Genomic DNA, 20,149 nt, shown 5'->3' with positions numbered 1-20,149 from the left:
TCGAACCTTCACTGGCTGTCTTGTCTTCTCTAGCTCATTATCTTCTAGGTATCCCCTCTTGGCTCCATGTTGAATCTACATCTGCAACTCCTAACCAGTGGCTGCGATCCATCTGCAATGTACTATTGTCTCCACGGTTAGACTACTGATATCGTTTTTGTGTAATGCGTTATTTTCGACTGTGTCTTTCCTAAGATAGAAAGAATCTAAGCACCTCGTAGATATACGTACCGTTGGCTGCGTGGGACATGGCTAGAAGCGTTGAAAAACCGAGGTTCTACAAACCAGTCTGCCTTGTTCAAGAAATACGACTCGGTTACAATACGGTTTCTATTTTAAACGCAAGTCTCTTCTGAAGACATTGCTTCTACGTAGTTGGTCGTTTTGGGAAGCTGGATTACTGCTTTGTGGGGTTTCAGGTTATGCGTTTTTTCTAATACTACCCAACAAAGGTGACCAACGAAGCGTCCCACGAACGAAGTATACCTACTTATTCTTGGAAAATTGAATATTTCATTTACCCTTCTCTCTACTGGTTTGCTTGGTGTGCTTGCGTCGTCCCGCTTCTCTGGACCAACTTTAAAAAGCTTAATCTATTAATACACCAAAACAATTATCTAAATCACGCTCTTCTGGCAAAGTTTATTCCGTGATCGTACGCTTCCAACTCCAGGGATCAGTCGCTTTGCCTCTTTGATAACACAAAGGAGCTTACCGATCAACGATCGGTCACAAAGCCATTAGGTTGCATGGTGACAGGCACATGTTACTTGCCGTAAAAGCCCAGCACCTACCTTGGCGGCTCTTGATATTTACACATGCGTAGGGCGGGAGCAACGCCAGACTTAACCTACGCAGCATGGAGTGGAGTCAAACATCAACACTCTTCCACCAGCACCCCTTGGTTGAGCTTTTTCGACGAAAAGAATCCCTTGATTACCCCTTTCGGCATCCACTCCAGAATATCACGTTCTGATGCATCATGGATAAAATACCTTGACAGTGTTCGCTAAATCAGGCGAGTGGCTTTTCTGCGCAACCTTATTTGCCGAGACCTCTTTCCAGGTGAACTGAAACTACACTTAACGGTGTGGTAATGTCTGGAGGAGCTAGATGTTTGTATCAGCAAAGCATTACCCGATTCTTACTGGCGCCCTGTCCTTTTTAAGTTTCGGTTGGCCGGGCCAAAGACGTAAGATAGGTAAAAACACAGCGTACATGTGTTGTTACACAAACTCAACAAATGAGGAGGAGAAGAAGAAAAAAAGAAAAAAATTCGATAAGCAAATTCGACAAGTCAAGGCTGCCTTGGGTGTGGGATTGCTTAAGTTCTATAGTGGCCCGCCTCAGGTTCCTAGTAACCCTAAGGTTTCTCGACTTGTGGGTTCCGTGGGCGGGAGGCCCAGTTAAGAAAAGGTGTAGTTAAGTTATCGTGCTTTCTCTTGGACAAAAAGTGGCCTTTTTTTTTTCCTTAGAGAGAATAATCAATGCCTTGTTTGGGTAAATGGGTTGGTGATGGCCATTGAGGGTATGTTGCTGGAGGACCGTAAATGGCATAGTAGTAGGGATGGTTGATGAATACTCCTCCAACGTAATCCTTGCTTGTTGATTCGTTCAAGTCGTTTCTAAGCGGGGTAAGGTACAAGCAATGGTTACATCTATCTGGGGTTGAAAAGGTTACGTATCGTCAAGGGCTGCTTAACCAAAAGCTTATTGGACACACTTGGTGATCGAGTGGCAGATACGATTTTTGCAGATTAAGCTACTGGAGATGATTTTGTGTGCTTTGGAATTGTCAGGACAGGTTTTGCCGGTGGTAGCCCTAAAACAGCCAAACCTTCTGACAACTGTTCGAGTTTAGCGCCAGATGGAAGAGGCAATGAACCGAGGATGTTGGAGTGGTCTATTGGTGTCTGGGTACTTTTGAAAGTTCTACTATATTGCTGATGAGTTTACTGGGTGTCCCATACATGCCATTGTTGCCTTGCGACGCTAACATTTGTTAATTGTGAAAGACAATCGGTTGACAGCTCTGAGGCTTGAGCAAATACGAGAACAACGCTGTTCAATGACCAAGCGGGCATTGTTTTAGCTGTACAATTCATTCAAGCAGCTTTGGTTTGTCCTGGTTCCCTCTTCTTTGCATAACCATTTGGGGAAAGGCATTGGGGGACTTTCTACACTGTAGTATACCATTATTTATATTATTAACAACTGATTATTGGAATTAAAATCATAACTTGGGTTATTTCTTAGAGAAGACATTGAGTCTTCCGAACAGCTTCTTGATGAAGTTCAAGATGATATCATCATCTTCCTTGAACACGACCTGGGACTTCTTCACCTCTCCAGCCTTCTCAGCACCTTCACTCATGAGCAAGGCCTCGTCGTCCAAGTTCTGAGAGTCAGCCAATTTGTTATCTCTCAAGCAGAAGACCCAGACCAACAATGGAACACAGAGACAGAGACCAGTGATACAAAGTCTCTTCTGGAGCTCAGCATAAGCCAAACTGACGGCTCTTCTGGGTTCAGTACCCCATTCGTGGTTCTTGATAAAGTTGTATGGAGACTGGTAGGCCAATTTGGCCAAGCTTGGGTCCACGCCCAAGTCCTCCATGTGGTGACGGATCATGCCAAACATCTGCTGTGTCCAGATAGCACCAGAGATGGAACTACCGATACCTCCACCAATGTGGTAGCAGGCAGCAAAAACAGCAATCACGGTAGCCATGTACTCGTGGTTGGTACAAGACTGAACAGAAACAGTGGTGACTCTGGCAAAGAAGGTGTTGGAGAAACCGAGAAGACACATACCAACAGCAACACCATCGCGGAAGTACTTAGCACGGTAACCGTCGTTAGAACCTCTGAAGTGGACAAACAAGCCCATGGCAACGAACAACACACAACTGCCAAAGAGAATGAAAGGCTTGGTTCTTCTAACACGAGACAACACGAAACCAACAATTGGAACAGCAATACCTTCAACAAAACCGTTCAATTGACCGGTACGGGTAGCAACAGTCTCAGAAGCGTTCATTCCGACAAGCAAAACAGGATAGGAGTAAGAGTTAGGCATGGCCATAACCACCGAGTTGAAGATAGCCACCAAGAAACCAGCCCAGACACCACGGTCCGTCATAACCTTGAATGGAAGCATTGGTCTCTTGGTAACCTTTGTTTCCCAGAAGACGAAGAGAGGGATACTGCAGAATCCAATAACAAGAGGCACAATGGTGTCAGCTTGTTGCCATTTGGAGTGGGTACCACCAGCCAAAGTCAATGGGACCAAAATAAGACCAAGAATGGTTGCAAGCAAAAGGCAGCCAATGAAGTCGACCTTCCAGAAGATCTCGTACAAGTTACGCACAAGACGGGCGCTTTGAAGCTTAATGTGACCGGCTGCTCTACCTCCAAAGGAAGTGGCAGTGTCAATCTCTTCTTGGTATCTCTTTGCGCTTTTGTTGCCCTCCAAGAAGCTCTGCTGCTTCTCACGATTAATAAGATGCCATGCCTCAGTTCTGGAAGCCTTGATAATCAAGTAGAGGAAGATCAACATGTAAGGAAGACACACCAAAGGCGTAATGAAGGCCCACATACCAATACCCCACTTCCAGTCCTCGTTACCCAAAACCAAGCTCACAATCTCACCACTCGACCAGGTGGTGATGATACTCTGCATGAAGATAATAGACATGGCCATAAGTCTCCATTTCAAGGTAGAAGCGTCAGACAAGTTGATCTGCCACAAGATTCTCATACCAGAGTTACCAAAGGAGAAAAAGACCGTGCCGGCAGCGTACTTCTGGACGTCAACAGCCTGAGACTGGATGACTCTTCCGACAATTCTGAACATCATGGCAACAAGGAACAATTCGAAACGACCAAAGTTGTCAGACAATCTGGCGTAGAATGGCAACGAAGAAGCAGCAACCACACTTCTGATAACACCAATAGTAGACATAAGCGAGTGCTGCTTATAGTCGTTTGTAGCATAACCATCAAACACTCTGACGATGGAGTTCTCCAACAAACTGATGTACAGGCAGATGAAGATGGTAAAGAAGAAAGCACCCTTGAGCCACCAGGACTGCAACTGGGCCATGACAAGCTCAGACTTACGAATACCAAAGGACTTGGTCTTGACGGTGGAAGTGTCAGTAGCAGAAGAAGCCACCGACTCAGTCGTCTTCAAGTCATGCTGGAAGTCTGGGTGAGCCTTCAAGTCGTTGTTCTGAGAGCCAGTATCGTTCGACTTGTCACCCGAGCTTCTTTTCTGAGTGTAAGAGTCCACTTCGGACAGTCTTCTTTGAGCCATGGTGGAGATCCTGTCAAACAAAAAACAGAACCGATATGACAGCGGAATGGCAGTTTATATATTCACCAGAGGATGCAAGGCGGCTGCAAAAAACTGGAAAAAATTACAAAAAAGAAAAAATCCAGAAGTTACTCGGCAAGGGTTATGTCTGATGGATACGAGCTGCAAGAGCTTTATTGTGCATCGACGCTGCACGATCAACTTTGCACTATTCCATAGTAGTAGAAGGGACAAGAAAAAAAAATAGCAAGACACAAGGGCCTTGTCCCGTCCCAGAAGCCCTGCGTTGTGCCTGTCCAAAAGTATCAACTCTTCCTCCAACCACTCCACCACTTCCTTGAAACCTGTAATCTGATGCGATCAGTAGATCGGGTCTTCAACTGACACACACAAGTCATCGGCGCCAAGCAACGCCAAAAGTGGCCCAAGCATGCACCAGGGATATTACTGGCTGTCAAGGTATTGTGCTGGCGTCGTTCCGTTGGTTTTGTGTGTTTCACCCCGTTCATCCCGCCGAGCAAGGTCCATTTCCACTCCGTTTTTCCACGGAGTGGTCGTGGCAGGGCCCGTATTTAACCTGCTATAGCAGGAGCTACAGGGATCATGAAACCGTGGGGACACCTGGACGAAACTCGCCTTTTCCTCATATACAGATTATAGATTATGCACCTTACTTATCTATTCCATCTCATTATTGCACCAAAACAGCCACTTACATACGGCCGAAGTGCAATGAATTCTTCTTTCCTTCCGTGTGGCTGTGTGCAGGACACATGATATTTTGCAACCGCCTATTCTGCCTTTGAGCCGCACATGTCATAGAACCAAGAATCACCAAGAACCACTCACGCTGGGCCCATTTGGCCCTGTGAGCTGATGCTGTTTTGGGCCACAGAACTGTCATCTCCGACTCGGCTAATTAGCCATTTGTGCTTGTTTCTGTAGCTCGCCTGTGGACTGCCTGGCGACCGCCTTTCGGCATTGACACATCAGGGTTTCTTTTTGTGCGTGGAAGAGCCACCTGGAGTTGAGTTTCTCTCCGATTGAGCTGGTTTGTGGTTGTCTAGGGCGGGCCAATGGCGAACATGCTTTGTTGCATTTATGGTTTTTTGCGTTAGGAAGTTATGCTTTTGGGGCTGGACAGGTGTTGCTTGTAGTGACCGGATCGTCTTGGCCTGGCGTTTGGTGGATCTTGGAGAAAACAGTTGCTTCTGACATCTGGAGCTTTTTTTTTTTTTTTTCTTTTTCTCTGGTCGTTTTTAACCGACCGTACGTGAAGCAACGACGTGATTTAAAAAAACGGTTCCTTTGATACCTGTTTTGTGCCATTTCTTGCTGGCGGAGCCGCCGTAGCCTCTATGCATCTGTTGTTACACGGCGTGGCAAGAGAGGGCCCCAGGGTTGAAGTTTTTGGTATCCTGGGAATTTTCTGTGTTGTAAAATTTGCATTTGGTTTTTGCTGGGGCCATGGTGGAGGTTGGATGATGTGCTCAATGTTCAGTTAGAGGAACTGCTGGTTCTTGGTATCAACGGAACGAATTGGTTAACGGAAATTAAATCCTTGTGATTTGGAAAGCTGTAAACCTTATCTGTATTGTAGAACTTTAAATCTGGGGGCCAAGAAAGTGTAGGTCCAGCCGATATTGCTGTAAGACGTATTGAGGAATTCAAATTAGGCTTCCTGCTATCAAGTATCACCAGAGGAAATACTTGTCGGGAGCTGCCACAACAGGAAATGCTATTCATTAACCTCACACGTGGGCTTCCAACTACTTAAAGAGAAGCCTGTCCGAGCATTTTAACAAGTGATTGCAATCGCCATGTCAACGAAAAGCAAGGAGCCGAATATCAAGGTATTGGACAATTCTAACGATATCCTCCCGCCAAATACCTCCCGCCAAATACCTCCAGCCAAATACCTCCAGCCAAATACCTCCCGCCAAATACCTCCTTCTCCATTCCTTGCAAGTGTTAGATCAGCCGGGTTATCTAGCATGTCATAATGTATAAGAGAACCAACTACTTCCATTTTCAACCCACTTGACGATAAGTGGCCCGCCCAAATGCCACCTACTCAACGGCAGGTAGTTACCAGTATCCTACTGCAAGAAGCCGTACGAATGTGCCCAAAAGAGCAGAAGAGCCATCTACGATTAGCAATGCTTCAGTACTGGAACAGTCTCCACCAATAATAACCACTCCACTTGATAAGGAGTGGAAAATGGGAAATGCGTAGAAGCTTGTTAACGTTGCTAAGCCCAGTGCCACTTAGCTTTACCAGCTGCTGCCCCATCTGACAACATACTATATTTGAGAACCTTAACTGCCCTATTTCCCAAAACAGGCCCTAAACTTCCATAATTCTTCACCCAGACGCCCTAAGCCTTATTTCGAAGCCTCTTCATTTCCTAGTATTCCATTGAACACTGCGAGAATTCCAGTCGGCTATGCTCCGCGTGTCCATTCTTCTCCATTCTTATGGAGGAAGATTTGCAGCCATCACAGTTACGTGAAAACGGTGATAATGTTGTCCATCAACACATGCTGGCTGTTCAGAAGTGTGATGTTTCTTTGGCATATAAGTAAGGCAGAGTCTCTACTTTTAGGTTTGTTTCTTCATTAGCTGCTACCACATTCGCTATGCTTCCCTTCTTGACCCTGTTCTCCCTCGCTTTGGCTGTCATCAATGCCTTGGTGATCCCCCAAAGTGACTCTGGCATCGTCCACAAGAGAAACGGCTCTCCTCTCAAGATGGACTTCACTATCGAGAACTTCTTTGATGAGACTGTTACTACAGCACAGATCAGCTCTAGAGCTAAAGCTCTTGCTGCTCATCTTTCTGGTCTTTCTTTGTCAAAGAGAGCTGAAAGTGCTACTCTTCTCAACGATAGGGATATCAGCTACTTGATCGACTTGAAGCTTGGTTCGAGCGAACAGAAAGTCACTGTGCTTTTGGATACTGGCTCTTCTGACCTTTGGGTTAACGGCCCTACCATCAAGGACCCCAAGGGTGGCATTTTTGACCCTTCCAAGTCCTCCAACATTAAACATACTGGTGAAGAGTTTTTCATTTCCTACTTGGACAAGTCTTACGCCAAGGGTGAGTATGTCACAGATGAGTTTGGCCTTGGTGACGGCAAGAAGCTCTTGGACAACTTCCAGTTTGCTATTGTAAACCAGAGTCTGGATAACGCCCAGGGAGTACTTGGAATTGCAGACAGAAACCAGTTGGCCAGCAAGGAGCCATACGACAACTTACCATGGGCTTTACAGAAAGCTGGTCTCACCCCAAAGGCATCCTACTCTTTATACTTGGGTTCTCGTGATAGCGGCAAGGGCTCCATTATCTTTGGTGGCATTGATACCGAAAAGTACGAAGGTGACTTGGCCAAGTACCCTGTTGCGGGCACCAGAGGTTTGGCTCTCAACGTCAAGAATGCTGAAATTGCAGGCAACACCATCGATATGGACATAGAGGTTCTTTTGGATTCCGGTACTTCCTTGAACTTGTGGCCCCAGGATGTCATTGACGCTGTTGGCAAGGAGCTTCACGGTAACCTTACTCAGGGATTCTACCTTGTGGAATGTGAGCAGCCCAAAGACAAGTACTTGACGTTTGACTTTGGCGAGAACAAAATCAAGTTATCCTACCAGGACCTTGTTTGGAAGACCCAGGGACTTTGCCTTTTGGGAGTCAGACCTGGTATTAACAACACCCATATCTTTGGTGATGTGTTCTTGAGATCTGCCTACGTGTACTATGATCTTTCTGAAAGAGAGATTTCTATTGCTCAGGCAAAATACACTGATGCTTCTAATATCATCGAGGCATAGATTCTTTGTTTGGTCTATTTCTTTATTTCTCGCTTCGTCACTTTTAAGTCTTTTGACAATGAATTCGATTATGCATCAACGTATCTGTAGCTGGGGTAAGTTACATGGAAGTAGCCTCCTGAGGGACTGCTTAGATTTTGGAGAATTTTGCATGCCAAACACTGGAATCAATTAGTAACAATGATATACCACTCATTCTACGTATGGAGCAGTAAATGGAAAGCAGCGTGCTTATCCTCGAATCGTTCCTGAACCCCGAAGCACAAAGTTGCTTCTATGTAACTCTGCTAACTAGCATCTTTGACTTTTAATGCTCAATGCTACTTTTCAAGGTGTAGCTGTTAGGCCCATCTCACTAAACCTAAGAACAACGTCTTCTGTTTATCCATCAACTATCCTTCAAAACCACAATAAATCTAAAAAGACGCCTACATCAAGCCTTATCATGAGCCAGTGAGCTTTCCCCAATTAAGTCATTGATTGTTGGAAGATGGCCAAGTTCTGCTACAATGGCTTGGCATACTATCATTCTTTGTTGATAATCGACCAAAGCGGAGCGTATCAAGGGCAATTACTTTGAATAAAGAGGTTGTTTTCTTTGCTGTAGTACTCTCCTCGCTTTCTTTTCTTGGCCGTATTGATAAGGATCAGTGTGTGATATAAAATGGCTTGATTCGTCACCTTGAGCCAACAGATCCTTCAACAACCTGATAATGAAGGACTTTGAAAAACAGCCAGAGAGTGATGACGCCCTTTCTCGGTTCACAGGAGACGCATTCACACTTTCCAAACCCCAACAAGTATCACAGGCTGCCGAAGACCATAGATTGAAAAGAGTGTTAGATGCAAGGCATTTGTCAATGATAGCTATCGGTGGAGCCCTTGGAACAGGTCTTTTAATAGGGACAGGCTCTGCCCTAAGGGCTGCTGGACCGGCAGCTATATTCATTAGCTATTCAGTGATCGGTTTCGTGGTCTACATGGTGTTGAATGGTTTGGGTGAAGTTGCAACTCACATTCCATTGGCAGATGGTTTCGCTGGCTACTGTAGAAGGTACGTTGACGAAGCACTTGGGTTTGCGTGTGGATGGACATACTTGTTCTTGGTCTTATTGGTTGCAGCCAATCAGTTGGTTGCTGGAGCATTGACAATGCAATATTGGGTGGACCCTTCAACTGCCAATCCTGGTATCTGGGTAGCTGTTCTTTTGGTAATCATCACTACAGTTAATATACTAGGAGTTCGGTTCTTTGGTGAGGTTGAATTCTGGTTTTCAGTGATCAAGGTATGCACTTGTCTTGGGCTCATTATTTTGTTGCTTGTCATAGCTTTAGGAGGAGGGCCCACGGGCGATAGACTCGGTTTCCGCTACTGGCAAGATCCAGGTGCTTTCAGAGAATACACTGAGCCTTCAAGAGACTTACACGTGGAAGGGGACCTTGGACGTTTTGTGTCATTCATATCTGTTCTTGTGACCAGTGTATTTGCCTACTCGGGCTGTGAACTAGTTGGTATCACATTTCCTGAATGTGCAAGGCCTCGTAAAGCAATCCCAAAAGCCATCAAGTTGACCTTCTATAGGATTGTTATCTTCTATGTACTCAATGTGTTGGTTTTGGGTATGTGCGTTCCGTACAATGATGAAAGACTCTTGGGAACCAGTGGTACTACTGCCTCTGCTTCACCCTTTGTGATTGCTATCTTCAATGCTCAAATTGCAGGCCTAGATCATGTCATCAATGCTTGTATTTTGATATTTGTTTCATCGGCTGCAATTGCAGACATGTATATTGCTTCCAGAACCATATACGGTCTTTCTGTCGCTGGCTATGCTCCATTGTTCTTTTCAAAAACCAACAGAAGAGGTGTTCCATATTACGGTATTGGGCTTTCATTTGCTTTTGCGTTGTTGGCCTTTATGGTGACATCTTCCTCTGCTGCAGAGGTGTTTGAGCACTTTGTCAATGTGGTTTCTCTCATCGGCTTGCTAGCTTGGGCTTGTATTCTCTTTGTCCATATACGCTTCATGAAAGCCCTCAAAGCACAGGGTATGAGTCGAAAGCAGGACTTAGCCTTTCGCTCTCCTTTGCAACCGTTTGGAACATATTTCTCCTTTGGCGTCTGCGTTTTTGTCATGTTCGCTAAGAACTTTACTGTTTTCCTTGGGAACGATTTCCCCTACGAGACCTTCATAACCGGATACATCATGCTACCAGTATTCGTTGTTATGTTTTTTGGTTGGAAATTTTGGAAGAAGACAAAACTTATACCGCCCTCCGAAGTTGACCTAAACACCTTCAAAGAGGTCTTCGACTATGAGGAGGAGCAGTTTCTTTTGAGAGATGCTGAGGAGCGCAAGCTCCGAGAAGCAGAGGGCAATCCCATCAATTTGCGCTGGTTTTATAACAAGATTTTTGGCTGGATATTTTAATATAGGTGGTTCTTTGAACTGTGAGGAGTCTTCCAGCTCTTTGGGTAGTCCTCCCACTGTTCTGCTATATGCTGTCTACGAGAAGGCACCAAGCGAAAGCCCTCTGGCATGGCTGTAAAACGGGAAGGTGTCTGGAAAGTGACTTCTTGGTGACTTGGTTCTTCTGATGGCCAAATATGCGATGTGAAGTTGTATATAAACTGAAATGTGAGACCGTCTGGGTGATTCAGGTAGTAATACGAGTAGTAATAGTCGCATCACCGAAACCACCTTATAAACGCACACAAAGAAGGGCTTGAACCTGGAAAATTTAACATAGAGTTTAGAGACACTGACCAAATGCTTTAAGTCTATTAAACTGAGTAACTGACCAATTTTCGATTTTTGGTGGTGGTTTTATTTTTCTCGTTTATGTTCTCTACTCAGAATCGCAGTAATATAGCAAAATGAGTAGTGACAAACCTGATATGGCAAAGATAGAAAATACATACTAAAAAAAAAAAAAAAAAATACAGAAAAAAAGGAGAACTAAAACATTACTTTAAAAGTAGTACTTTCAAGCTCTATATCCCATGTCCACGAAAGTCCAGCTAGTGCTGGCGAACGAGCTCTCCCACGTAGGCCTACGGTGAATCTGCTTACGGGTAAAGTTAAGACAAAATGTATTTTGTAGGTACTAAGTAATCAGCACGTCTATACAATGGAACAGAATCCCTGGGTCTCCTCTCTCTTGGTGACATCAGTATCTTTACCAGAGTACTTCTGAATAACGATAGTCTCTTCACCAGCGTTTTCAGGGTGGTACCACTCCAAGTACTCAAGCTTCTCGTTATATTTGACATGACCGGCAGAGGCGTAAATATCGTTGAAGTTCAACTCAGGGTAATGCCATTTGGGCACGTAAATGAGAGTAGGAGTGTTCTCCAAGTTGGAAGTATCGTCAATGGACAAAGTAAGGGAGAACTTGGCCTTCTTGAGGTCAAACTCCACCGCCTTTGTGACACCTTTACTTGATACCAAGAAAGGTCTGAGGACAGCGCTTGGAGCACGAACACCGTCAGCCGATGGGTAGCAGTTCTTGAGTTTCTGAGCATCTGTTTCGCCAGCACCAAAAGTCTTGCCTTGATCCTCAGGAGACCAGAACGAGAAATCCTCGTTGTTCCAGTGGTCACCATACTCATGGCTGTTAATGGCAGAGTACGCCCAGTAAGTATGATGCATACCCAGGGCCTCCAAACCGTTAGCAAAAGCATCCAAGGCAGCGGTCTGAGAGGTGTACTTGTTATCCTTGTAGGCCTTTTGTTGTCCATATCAAAAGGAATACCGGTTTCTGTCATAAGTGCTGGGATGTTGCCCAATCTCTGCTTACCCTCTTCCACGATGTCAATGAACTGCTTCTTGAGACAGTTACGAATGGCCTTCTGTCCGACGACAACACCTAAAGCTGGATGGGCATAATTACCTCTCAGGACACCCAACATGTCGGCATTGAAGTTCTCGTTCCATGTCTTCAACAAAAGGGTCATCATGTCATAGAAGTGAGGAGCGTAGATAGTTCTATCGTCGATAACGCCTCTGCTGTCACCTTCAAGGTTTGGAGGTTGGGTAAAGATCGGAGGCTGGAGAAGCAAGAAGAAGTCCTTGTTAATGGATCTGACCAGTTTTTTGTAAGCCAAGTAGAAGTCGATAAAGAAGTTGGCAAGGAAGAATTCCATATCAAGGTCCTTTGGAGCCTTCTTGTCACCAAGGTACGAGGAAATTCTGGAGGCATCGTTGAAATAAGTTGGCTCAAGCAAGCGACACTGGGACTTCGAGACCTCAAGTCTCTCTTCCAAAGACAAGGAGTTGACCTTGTTCCAATCGATACTGTCTGTCCATTCCCAAATCTTTAAACCAGCAAAGATACACTCACCAGGAGTCCAGCCAGAACGCTTCCAGCCATAATGAGCATCAAACTTGGAAGCTTCTTCTGGAGTAAGCCAGGCCTTGACACCCTTGGGATCCACAATACGGGTACCTTCCTTCAGAGGTCCTGCAAGGCCAATGCTGTACACGTCAACCTCGACTGGAAGACCCATACCCAAAAGGAAGCACTGGTAGGCGGTAGGAGTGGTGTCCAAGCAGAGAGCCTGTTCCTTTGGAATCTTGTCCAAGTGAGGATGGCCAACAAGTCCAGCACTTGGTTCATTTAAGGATTCAAAGCCCAAAAGGGTACCATCCTTAACTAACTCAGGAAGTGCCTCGACGACCTTTCTCGAAAGGTACTCCAAAGCGTCCTGGTGGTGTCCCTGGAGGTAAGTCTGAATGTTGACACCGTCAATGGTAAGGTGAGGGAAGTATGTCTTACCAGCAAAGAACATGGTGAACATAGTAAGATTGGCCAAACGACTGTAGTTAGTTGGCCAGAACATTCTAGGGTACCACTCAGGGTCAATAGGGTTCTCGAACCTTGGATCGTTGTGCACGATAGCGGCCTCCGTAGCGTGGAAGTTGGTTGGCTGAAGACCAGCAGCGTAGAAGGTCCAAAGTGGAGCACCTGAACCACCAGAGTAACGGGACCAAACGTCCTGGTGGCTCTCCAAGAAAACGTACAAGCCACCAACCTTGTGAACAATCTTGAGCATCTCGATGGTGTAATTCACAAAGTCGTCATCGTACTTCTTAGGCCCAGCATGTTCAATAGCTTCCCAAGTGAGAACGTAACGAACGGTGTTGTAGCCCCAGCTCTTGATTCTTCTCCAGTGCTGTTCTGCCTCTTCCAATGGGAAAGGTCTACCCACAAAGCTCACCTTGTCACCTTCGAAAAACACATTGTTGGCGTCCAGAGAGTCTCCAGCGTACGTAGGCAGAAATGGCTTCACTGGAAGCTTCATGCTGTTATCCACATTGATACCCTTAAGCACTCTTTTGCGGCCCAGAGGGTCCACGAAGCGACCATCCACAATCTTCAAAGGCTCGCAAGGAAGAATAGAAGAGGTGGAATTTTCAGCAGTTGGAATATCCCCATTGAACGTCTCTCTGAGCGGCTTGGCTCCCGACTTTGAAAAATCAGGGCCTCCAGAGTACATACTCAAGGTATTCGACAAAGTATCCTTAGCAGCTTCCATAGTGAAAAAAAAAAGTTCAGCTTTACAAAACCAGTCGTTGCAAGACCAGCCACCTTCTACCCCTTTATACCGAAAACAACCACTTTTGCCAGACCCATTGGCTGGACAGAGTCTCGGAGGGTTCGGGCTCCCTCTTGCTGTATGCGGTGAATATAACCGATGCAGAACTGGGTGGGGCAAGCAAAGAAGTAATTCCGATCAAGCATACGAATGTGGGGTGCATTTCATAACCCTAGCCTTAATGGGCCTATTGGGTATACGCGTCGAAGCGTGTCGGCTAAGTAGAAACGTTCTTATGCGTCGCTTGTGTTGTGTGGATGTGCACCGTCCATAGTCGGTAACCGGCTCGGACTTGGTGGGGGAGTAGCGGGGTCTGGTTGGGGTGATGAGGTAATCGGGATGCCTGGAAGAAGGTTTGACTTATCCGTGATGACTGCCACGGAATCGGCCTGGTCGGCTCCGACTGGGCACTTACCTGAGTGTCTGGCGGCTTTTGGTACATCAACATAGGATGTCTTTCAAAGCCTCAGAGCCTCAGAGCCACGGAGCCTCAGAGCCTCAGAGGTTGAGCCCCACTTACGCCTCACAGCCTCATCAAGAAAAGTCTTTACCAAACTTTTAGTCAACGAGAAATATTATTTAACATGCGCCTAGATTGGAGAAATGGAGATCTGGGGTTTTTCCGTGCTTGCACTGTTTGAGCAGTTAGTGTTTCTCGTTTGGCGATGTGATGCTGACGTATCGTGTGCCTCCTATGTTCGAAGTACTGCTGTCTTGTTGTAATCGGTGACAAAACCAAGTGCCAAGATTTCTGGAGTAGCCGTGGCTACCTTGATTTCTGCTGCTGGGAAACGGATGGCTGTCTCTCGGGCTGTTCATGCAAAGCGTGGTAACACCTCTCAACGTAACTCCTCGGCCTGTCTTCGAGGGGTCCCTAACCATGAGCAAGTACCCAACAAGATCGAGATGGTTTACATTGACGGAACTTAATTTCGATTACTTCCTTTTCTGTGTCTCGCTTCCAGGAACTTCCTCCTTTTGTCTTGCCGCAAATTAGCCCCATTGTAAAACTTTCCCTTTTCCATTGTATGACTTCTTTCTTCTTCATTGTTTTGGCAAGCGAAAGAACATATTCCGTGATGCAGCTCCCCCATCATGCTGAAGCGGTATATTTTCTTCAAATCTGCCAACTTTGGATTTCCCCACGGGGCGTTTTAGGCATACGCCCTCGCCTAGCCGCCTGGATCTTCTGTTTCTGGGCACTTGCATTAAAGTTTGTAGGAATGTCAAGCTGTAGTAAACCTACAATAATCCTGGCCACAGCGGTTGTGAATAAGTCCGATAGCGGGACGTGTTTTTGTGGTTTGGAGCATTTCTGCTTTATTATGCCCCGCCGATGCATAGATCCTTTTTACGAACGTTCGTCTCTTAAATGTCTCCCTGTTTGCAACCAAGTTGGATCTTCAGAAATTTCCAAACATGATGATGCGCTTCAAGTCGACCCCCATTGAAGATATCGTGGGAAAAGAGATCGCCAACGTTCTTCCCGATTACGGAAAGCCCTGGTACAGAGTGAAGCATCTTCTTGTTCTTAACTTGCTTTTGCTTGTGCCACTTCTCTCTGCGGCTACATCTGGCTACGACGGTTCATTGATGAACGGGCTTCAGTCAATGGAAGAATGGAGAAGTGAATTCAATAACCCCCGAGGAACAATGCTTGGCTTTATAAATGCTGCTCAGAACTTTGGTGGTATCATTGCTCTTCCTTTTTGCGGCTGGCTCACAGATTACATTGGAAGAAAGTGGACTTTGACCATCGGTCTTTTTGGTATCGTTGTTGCTACAGTTATCCAGGCTACTGGTCATGTTCTTGGTCAGCTTATTGCATCCAGATTTATCATCGGAAGCGCTAACATGTTGGCAGCCCAACCAGCTCCATTGTTGGTGGCTGAGTTGTCGTATCCAACATTCAGAGGTAAGCTTACGTGTTTGTACTGGGCTACATACTACGTTGGTGCAATCTTGGCTTCTTGGTCTTGCTATGGATGTACTGGAAGAGGTGACTCATGGGCATGGCGTATTCCTACGATTCTCCAAAGTGCGTTCCCAATTATTCAGATAGCTTTCTTATACTTTGTGCCTGAAAGTCCCAGATGGCTTGTGTCCAAAGGAAGAGTTGATGAAGCAAAAGAAATTTTGATCAGATACCATGCTGCTGGTGATAAGGAAAGCCCACTTGTTGAACAAGAACTTGGGGAGATTTCATCAGCCTTGGAAATGGAGAGTCTTGCCAGCCAAACCACCTGGCGTGCTTTGGTGGCTACTCCAGGCAACAGAAAGCGTACTTTCATTGCAGTCACCTTGGGTATCTTCTCACAGTGGAGTGGTACCGCCGTTGTGTCTTACTACTTTACCTTGGTTCTTAACACCATTGGTATTACCTCGTCGTCCATGCAAACGTTGATCAACGGTTTCTTGCAGATTTTCAACTTCGTGTTTGCTACATTATCAGCTTTGTTAGTTGACTTCTTTGGAAGAAGACTTCTTTTCTTATGGTCAGGTATCGGTATGCTTATTTCATATATCATTTGGACAGCGTGCTCAGCAGTCTTTGAACAAACAGGATCTGTGGCTGCGGGAAGAGCTGTGGTTGGCTTTATCTTTATCTTTTTCTTCCACTATGATATTGCCTATACGCCATTGCTTCTTGGGTACCCTACGGAAATCTTCCCATACTCCTTGCGGTCTAAAGGTGTTTCTGTTGTGCTTTTCATGTGTTACGCCTCCTTGGTGATTTCTTCCTTTTGTAACTCCATTGCTATGGATAACATTGGATGGCGCTACTATATTGTGTTTTGCGTCATTCTCGTCTTCGTGGTGCTCAACACATACTTCTTCTATCCCGAGACCAAAGGCTACTCTTTGGAAGAAATTGCCGTATTGTTCGATGGTGAACCGGAAGTGGACTTGGAGGATCTGTTGTTCAAGGACCAAGCTGACGATTTACACACACTGCCTTCAGCCAAGAAGACCCAGGTTGTCCATGTGGAGACTGTAAGCAAGGCTGAGTAGGTGTTTGATATGAAAATTGTAAAAAGAAAAAATAGGATGATGTTATTATGAGTGTTTGTACTGCCAACCAGTAGATTCGTGTCTAGATGGCTGTTAGGGCCTAAAACGAGAAAGTAAGCCCTTTAGAAGCTTCAAAGCCGATCTCTCTATACTCCCCATCAACAAACCAAAAGCCACTATCCAAAAGCAAGTATTTTCAGTGGAATGTGCACAACAAGTGTCTTTTGCAGCCAAAATGTCGTCCACTCGAACCATTTAGCCTGAAAAGTCGCATACAGAGATGTCGCACACAATACCCTTACTTATGGAACCGAATGGGTTAACCCATTTAGCTATATGATATGAAGATATTTCGTTATCCGCCTTAGAGTAGAGCATAAAGGTCCACTTGTGTCGTATTTCATCCCTAAACTTTATACTTCCCCACCAAACAACAATTCTTGGCTGTGAACAAGACATTGCTCTTAAGTAGGAGGGTTCTTCCAACCCAAAAAACAAGTCAGAGAATGACAAAACATCAAAAATCAAATGCTCCTTGGTACGCCTGGCAAAACCAAAACTGCTCAGTTTTTCCCGCCCTAACTTAACCAAAGAGGCTTGCGATGAGGCGGCTACTGCTATATGCTGTCAACCATCTCCCGCCCAAAACACATAACAATGTACCCCTTATTTCTAAGAAAAGAAAACCCTTCGAGCTTCATGAGGCGCCCCACGTTTGGATACTTGTAAGTCATTTTCATGGTTCGCCTTATGCGTGAAGACGTCGAAGGTACTCATTAAGTGCAATTCGATGCGCATCGCCTATGACAAAGCGCATGAAGTAAACAAAACTTATTTTTAGGCAAGTGAAAGGTCATTTCGAAGCGAGATGCTTGCAGAAGGCTCAGAATGGGAAAGCCTCTTAGTAAGCGAGTTCAAATTAGGTTTGGAGGTGAAGCAAGGGCTTGGAGGTAACCGAAGAGTTGGTACTGAGCTACATGGGTATACTATGATGACTGAAACCAACAGAAGGACGGGTTAAGGTAAACCAACGTAGACTAAAACAACCCTTATATTCACATTTTTCATAGTATGACCAGGTTCAGGTACATCGTATCCAAGCGCAACCTCAACAAACCTGGCACTTTGTGATCCTTTCGAAACAGGTGATTTTCAGCTCTTGCTTCCATTACACTTTCCCTGACCAACGCCCTGTGGATGGAAATCCGTGTAAAACGAGGGGCAAACAGGAAGACAGCTGCATTATCGAGCCCCACATTCCCCTATAGAGACCAGGATATGTCTTTTGCAAGATGCCAGCCACCCGTTTTGGCATAATAACTTGCATAAAGGTACCGATGGCGGCTTATGACGTAACCGCTACATGAGCCTTTGTGAAATTTTTAACAGAAAGAGTATAAATAGACATCAACAACACTACTGAGAACGTCAGTCAGCGTCACTGTTTATGCGTAAGGCGCCTAAATGAGTAAAGGTGCATCAGGGCCCAGCGATGTTTTCTATAATTAGAAAGATTTAAGGTACACATGTGCTGGTTGCAGCTGTATCGATGTTGCCGCAAACGATAGAGTAGGATGGTTGCTTGCAATATATAAGGAGCTGGTTTTCCCATCATTTTCGCTTTTTTGTTCATCATCGATTCTCATAAATCTAAATTCCAATGCATTTCTCCACTATTGCTTTAATTGCTACCACTGCCGCTGCTGCCGAGACCTTCAACCTCCAAATTGTCTCAGACGACTCTGAGCTCAATGGCAGTGGCATCCAGGGTCTCCACGAGGGGGCTGGTATCAGCTACTTTGGTGTCTCTGGCCAGCTTGGACAAGAGTTTGAATACGACGCCGAGAAGAAGACTCTTCACCAAGAACAGGGCACCTTCACCGCCAACGTCGGTACCAGCGGCAACTACTTTGCTGTGGGCCCAGCTATCACTCCAAGTGAAGTCACCTTCGACGACGAGGGCAAGTTCGACATTGGCCAGCAGCTTTGGGCCTGTAAGAACTTGACGGACCCATACCGTTACTTCACTGACAGCTACGGTGTTGTTGTTGGTGAATCTGCCAACGACAGCTGTGTTAAGATTGGTCTTCAGAGAGTTGACGAGGCTACTGTCGAGGAGTCTGCTTCTCCTTCTGAAGCTTCTTCTTCCGAGGTCCCAGCCGCCCCAAGCTCGGCCCGTGCTGGTTGGAACACCACTGTCACTGACCATGTCACTGTGACTGGCTTCACCACTTACTGCCCAATTCCAACCACCTTGACCGTCACCACTTGTGAGAACCAGGCTTGTGGTCCAAAGACCATCACTGTCTCTGAGCCAAAGACTGTCACTGTTACTGAAGAGTGTATTGTTCCAAAGCCTTCTTCCGCTCCAGCTTCCGAAGCACCAGCTACTTCCCACCCAGAGGAGGTCACCAGTGCTCCAGAGTCTACCACTCCTGCCCCATCTCCAAAGCCTACCACCCCAACCACCATTGCCTCGGTGTCTACTTCTGCTCCAGCCCCATCGTCTGCCCCAGGTGTCTCTTCTTTTGAAGGTGTGGCTGCAAAGAACGCTGCTGGTGCTGCTCTTGGCTTTGCTGGTGTTGCCGCTTTGTTGATCTAATCATAAACTTCCTTACTTCCTTGGAACAATTCGTTGAACGCGAGTTGTGAGGTCACTAGTTACTGTTGACCCTTATGCAAGAAGTTGTTTTAAAAATTTATAGCATATTTACATTTTCATTTTATAAAAGTTGCCCATACTATATGTGAAGTAGAACTAAACCAAGTTTTATTGAGTAGAAGAATACTACATAAAGACTTTTCAACTGAACCGAGTTCTTTTTACCGTACTACTTCCCTTTCAGTCCAGTCTTTCACATCCCGTAATGAGCAGTTGGCTTCTATCGAAAGCAAACTTTATGCATCATCTATTTGCGGTCTCCGCTTGATGCTCATCACGGATACGAAACATCTTTTCATCACTATCTATTGGCTCTACATGATTCAATAGTGTTTGCTGGTTACTTTTTAGCCCAACACGTTCGAAAGACATTGTTTCTTCAGCAACACTGTAGGCCTCCTCGGAAAATATCTCGAACCCATAGTCTTCGTTTCTTTCATTGGTTTGAGCTCCCTGTGCTTCCTGAATGTCCGGTAACTGGAACCAACCGACGGGCCGAAGAGGCTTCCACAATTCGAAAATGTGATATACCGAAGGATAGCTTTGCTTCAGATGAAAATGTTTCTTGAATGAATGTCCGTATATGTTACAATACCTTATATAAAAGGGGTTCTCAAGTGTCCCCCTTCTAATCCGTCAATAAAAAGAAGTCACTCCTTGCCCATGGACCGCCTCCGGCAACTAGACGGTCAACATTTACATGTAAAAGAACGACAAGTATTCC

At 45.6% G+C, this 20,149-nt stretch overlaps 6 protein-coding genes across 6 annotated transcripts; 4 read left to right on the top strand and 2 right to left on the bottom strand. All coding sequences in view use genetic code 12, as the record gives it.

The window, feature by feature from the left end:
• Positions 1-2,245: 2,245 nt before the first annotated feature.
• On the bottom strand, positions 2,246-4,318 carry CXQ85_004562 (uncharacterized protein; the record flags this gene model as incomplete). Its single annotated transcript, XM_025488176.1, has 1 exon — positions 2,246-4,318. One exon carries the CDS (start codon positions 4,316-4,318, stop codon positions 2,246-2,248), a length of 2,073 nt encoding a protein of 690 aa, XP_025342838.1.
• A 2,640-nt stretch (positions 4,319-6,958) lies between these two features.
• Positions 6,959-8,152, top strand: CXQ85_004561 (pepsin-like aspartic protease; the record flags this gene model as incomplete). The annotated part of the gene is made up of 1 exon (XM_025488175.1): positions 6,959-8,152. One exon carries the CDS (start codon positions 6,959-6,961, stop codon positions 8,150-8,152), a length of 1,194 nt encoding a protein of 397 aa, XP_025342837.1.
• A 713-nt stretch (positions 8,153-8,865) lies between these two features.
• Positions 8,866-10,584, top strand: CXQ85_004560 (uncharacterized protein; the record flags this gene model as incomplete). Its single annotated transcript, XM_025488174.1, has 1 exon — positions 8,866-10,584. The coding sequence occupies one exon, from the start codon at positions 8,866-8,868 to the stop codon at positions 10,582-10,584; it is 1,719 nt and encodes a 572-aa protein (XP_025342836.1).
• Positions 10,585-11,277: 693 nt separating this feature from the next.
• Positions 11,278-13,691, bottom strand: CXQ85_004559 (uncharacterized protein; the record flags this gene model as incomplete). The annotated part of the gene is made up of 2 exons (XM_025488173.1): positions 11,278-11,880; positions 11,964-13,691. The coding sequence occupies 2 exons, from the start codon at positions 13,689-13,691 to the stop codon at positions 11,278-11,280; spliced, it is 2,331 nt and encodes a 776-aa protein (XP_025342835.1).
• A 1,479-nt stretch (positions 13,692-15,170) lies between these two features.
• On the top strand, positions 15,171-16,763 carry CXQ85_004558 (uncharacterized protein; the record flags this gene model as incomplete). Its single annotated transcript, XM_025488172.1, has 1 exon — positions 15,171-16,763. One exon carries the CDS (start codon positions 15,171-15,173, stop codon positions 16,761-16,763), a length of 1,593 nt encoding a protein of 530 aa, XP_025342834.1.
• Positions 16,764-18,423: 1,660 nt separating this feature from the next.
• Positions 18,424-19,365, top strand: CXQ85_004557 (uncharacterized protein; the record flags this gene model as incomplete). Its single annotated transcript, XM_025488171.1, has 1 exon — positions 18,424-19,365. The coding sequence occupies one exon, from the start codon at positions 18,424-18,426 to the stop codon at positions 19,363-19,365; it is 942 nt and encodes a 313-aa protein (XP_025342833.1).
• Positions 19,366-20,149: the final 784 nt, after the last annotated feature.

The sequence above is a fragment of the Candidozyma haemuli genome, assembly GCF_002926055.2.
Source record: "Candidozyma haemuli strain B11899 chromosome Unknown H_2014730914, whole genome shotgun sequence".
NCBI classification, from domain to species: domain Eukaryota; kingdom Fungi; phylum Ascomycota; class Pichiomycetes; order Serinales; family Metschnikowiaceae; genus Candidozyma; species Candidozyma haemuli.
This window is presented reverse-complemented; position numbering and strand designations above follow the sequence as displayed.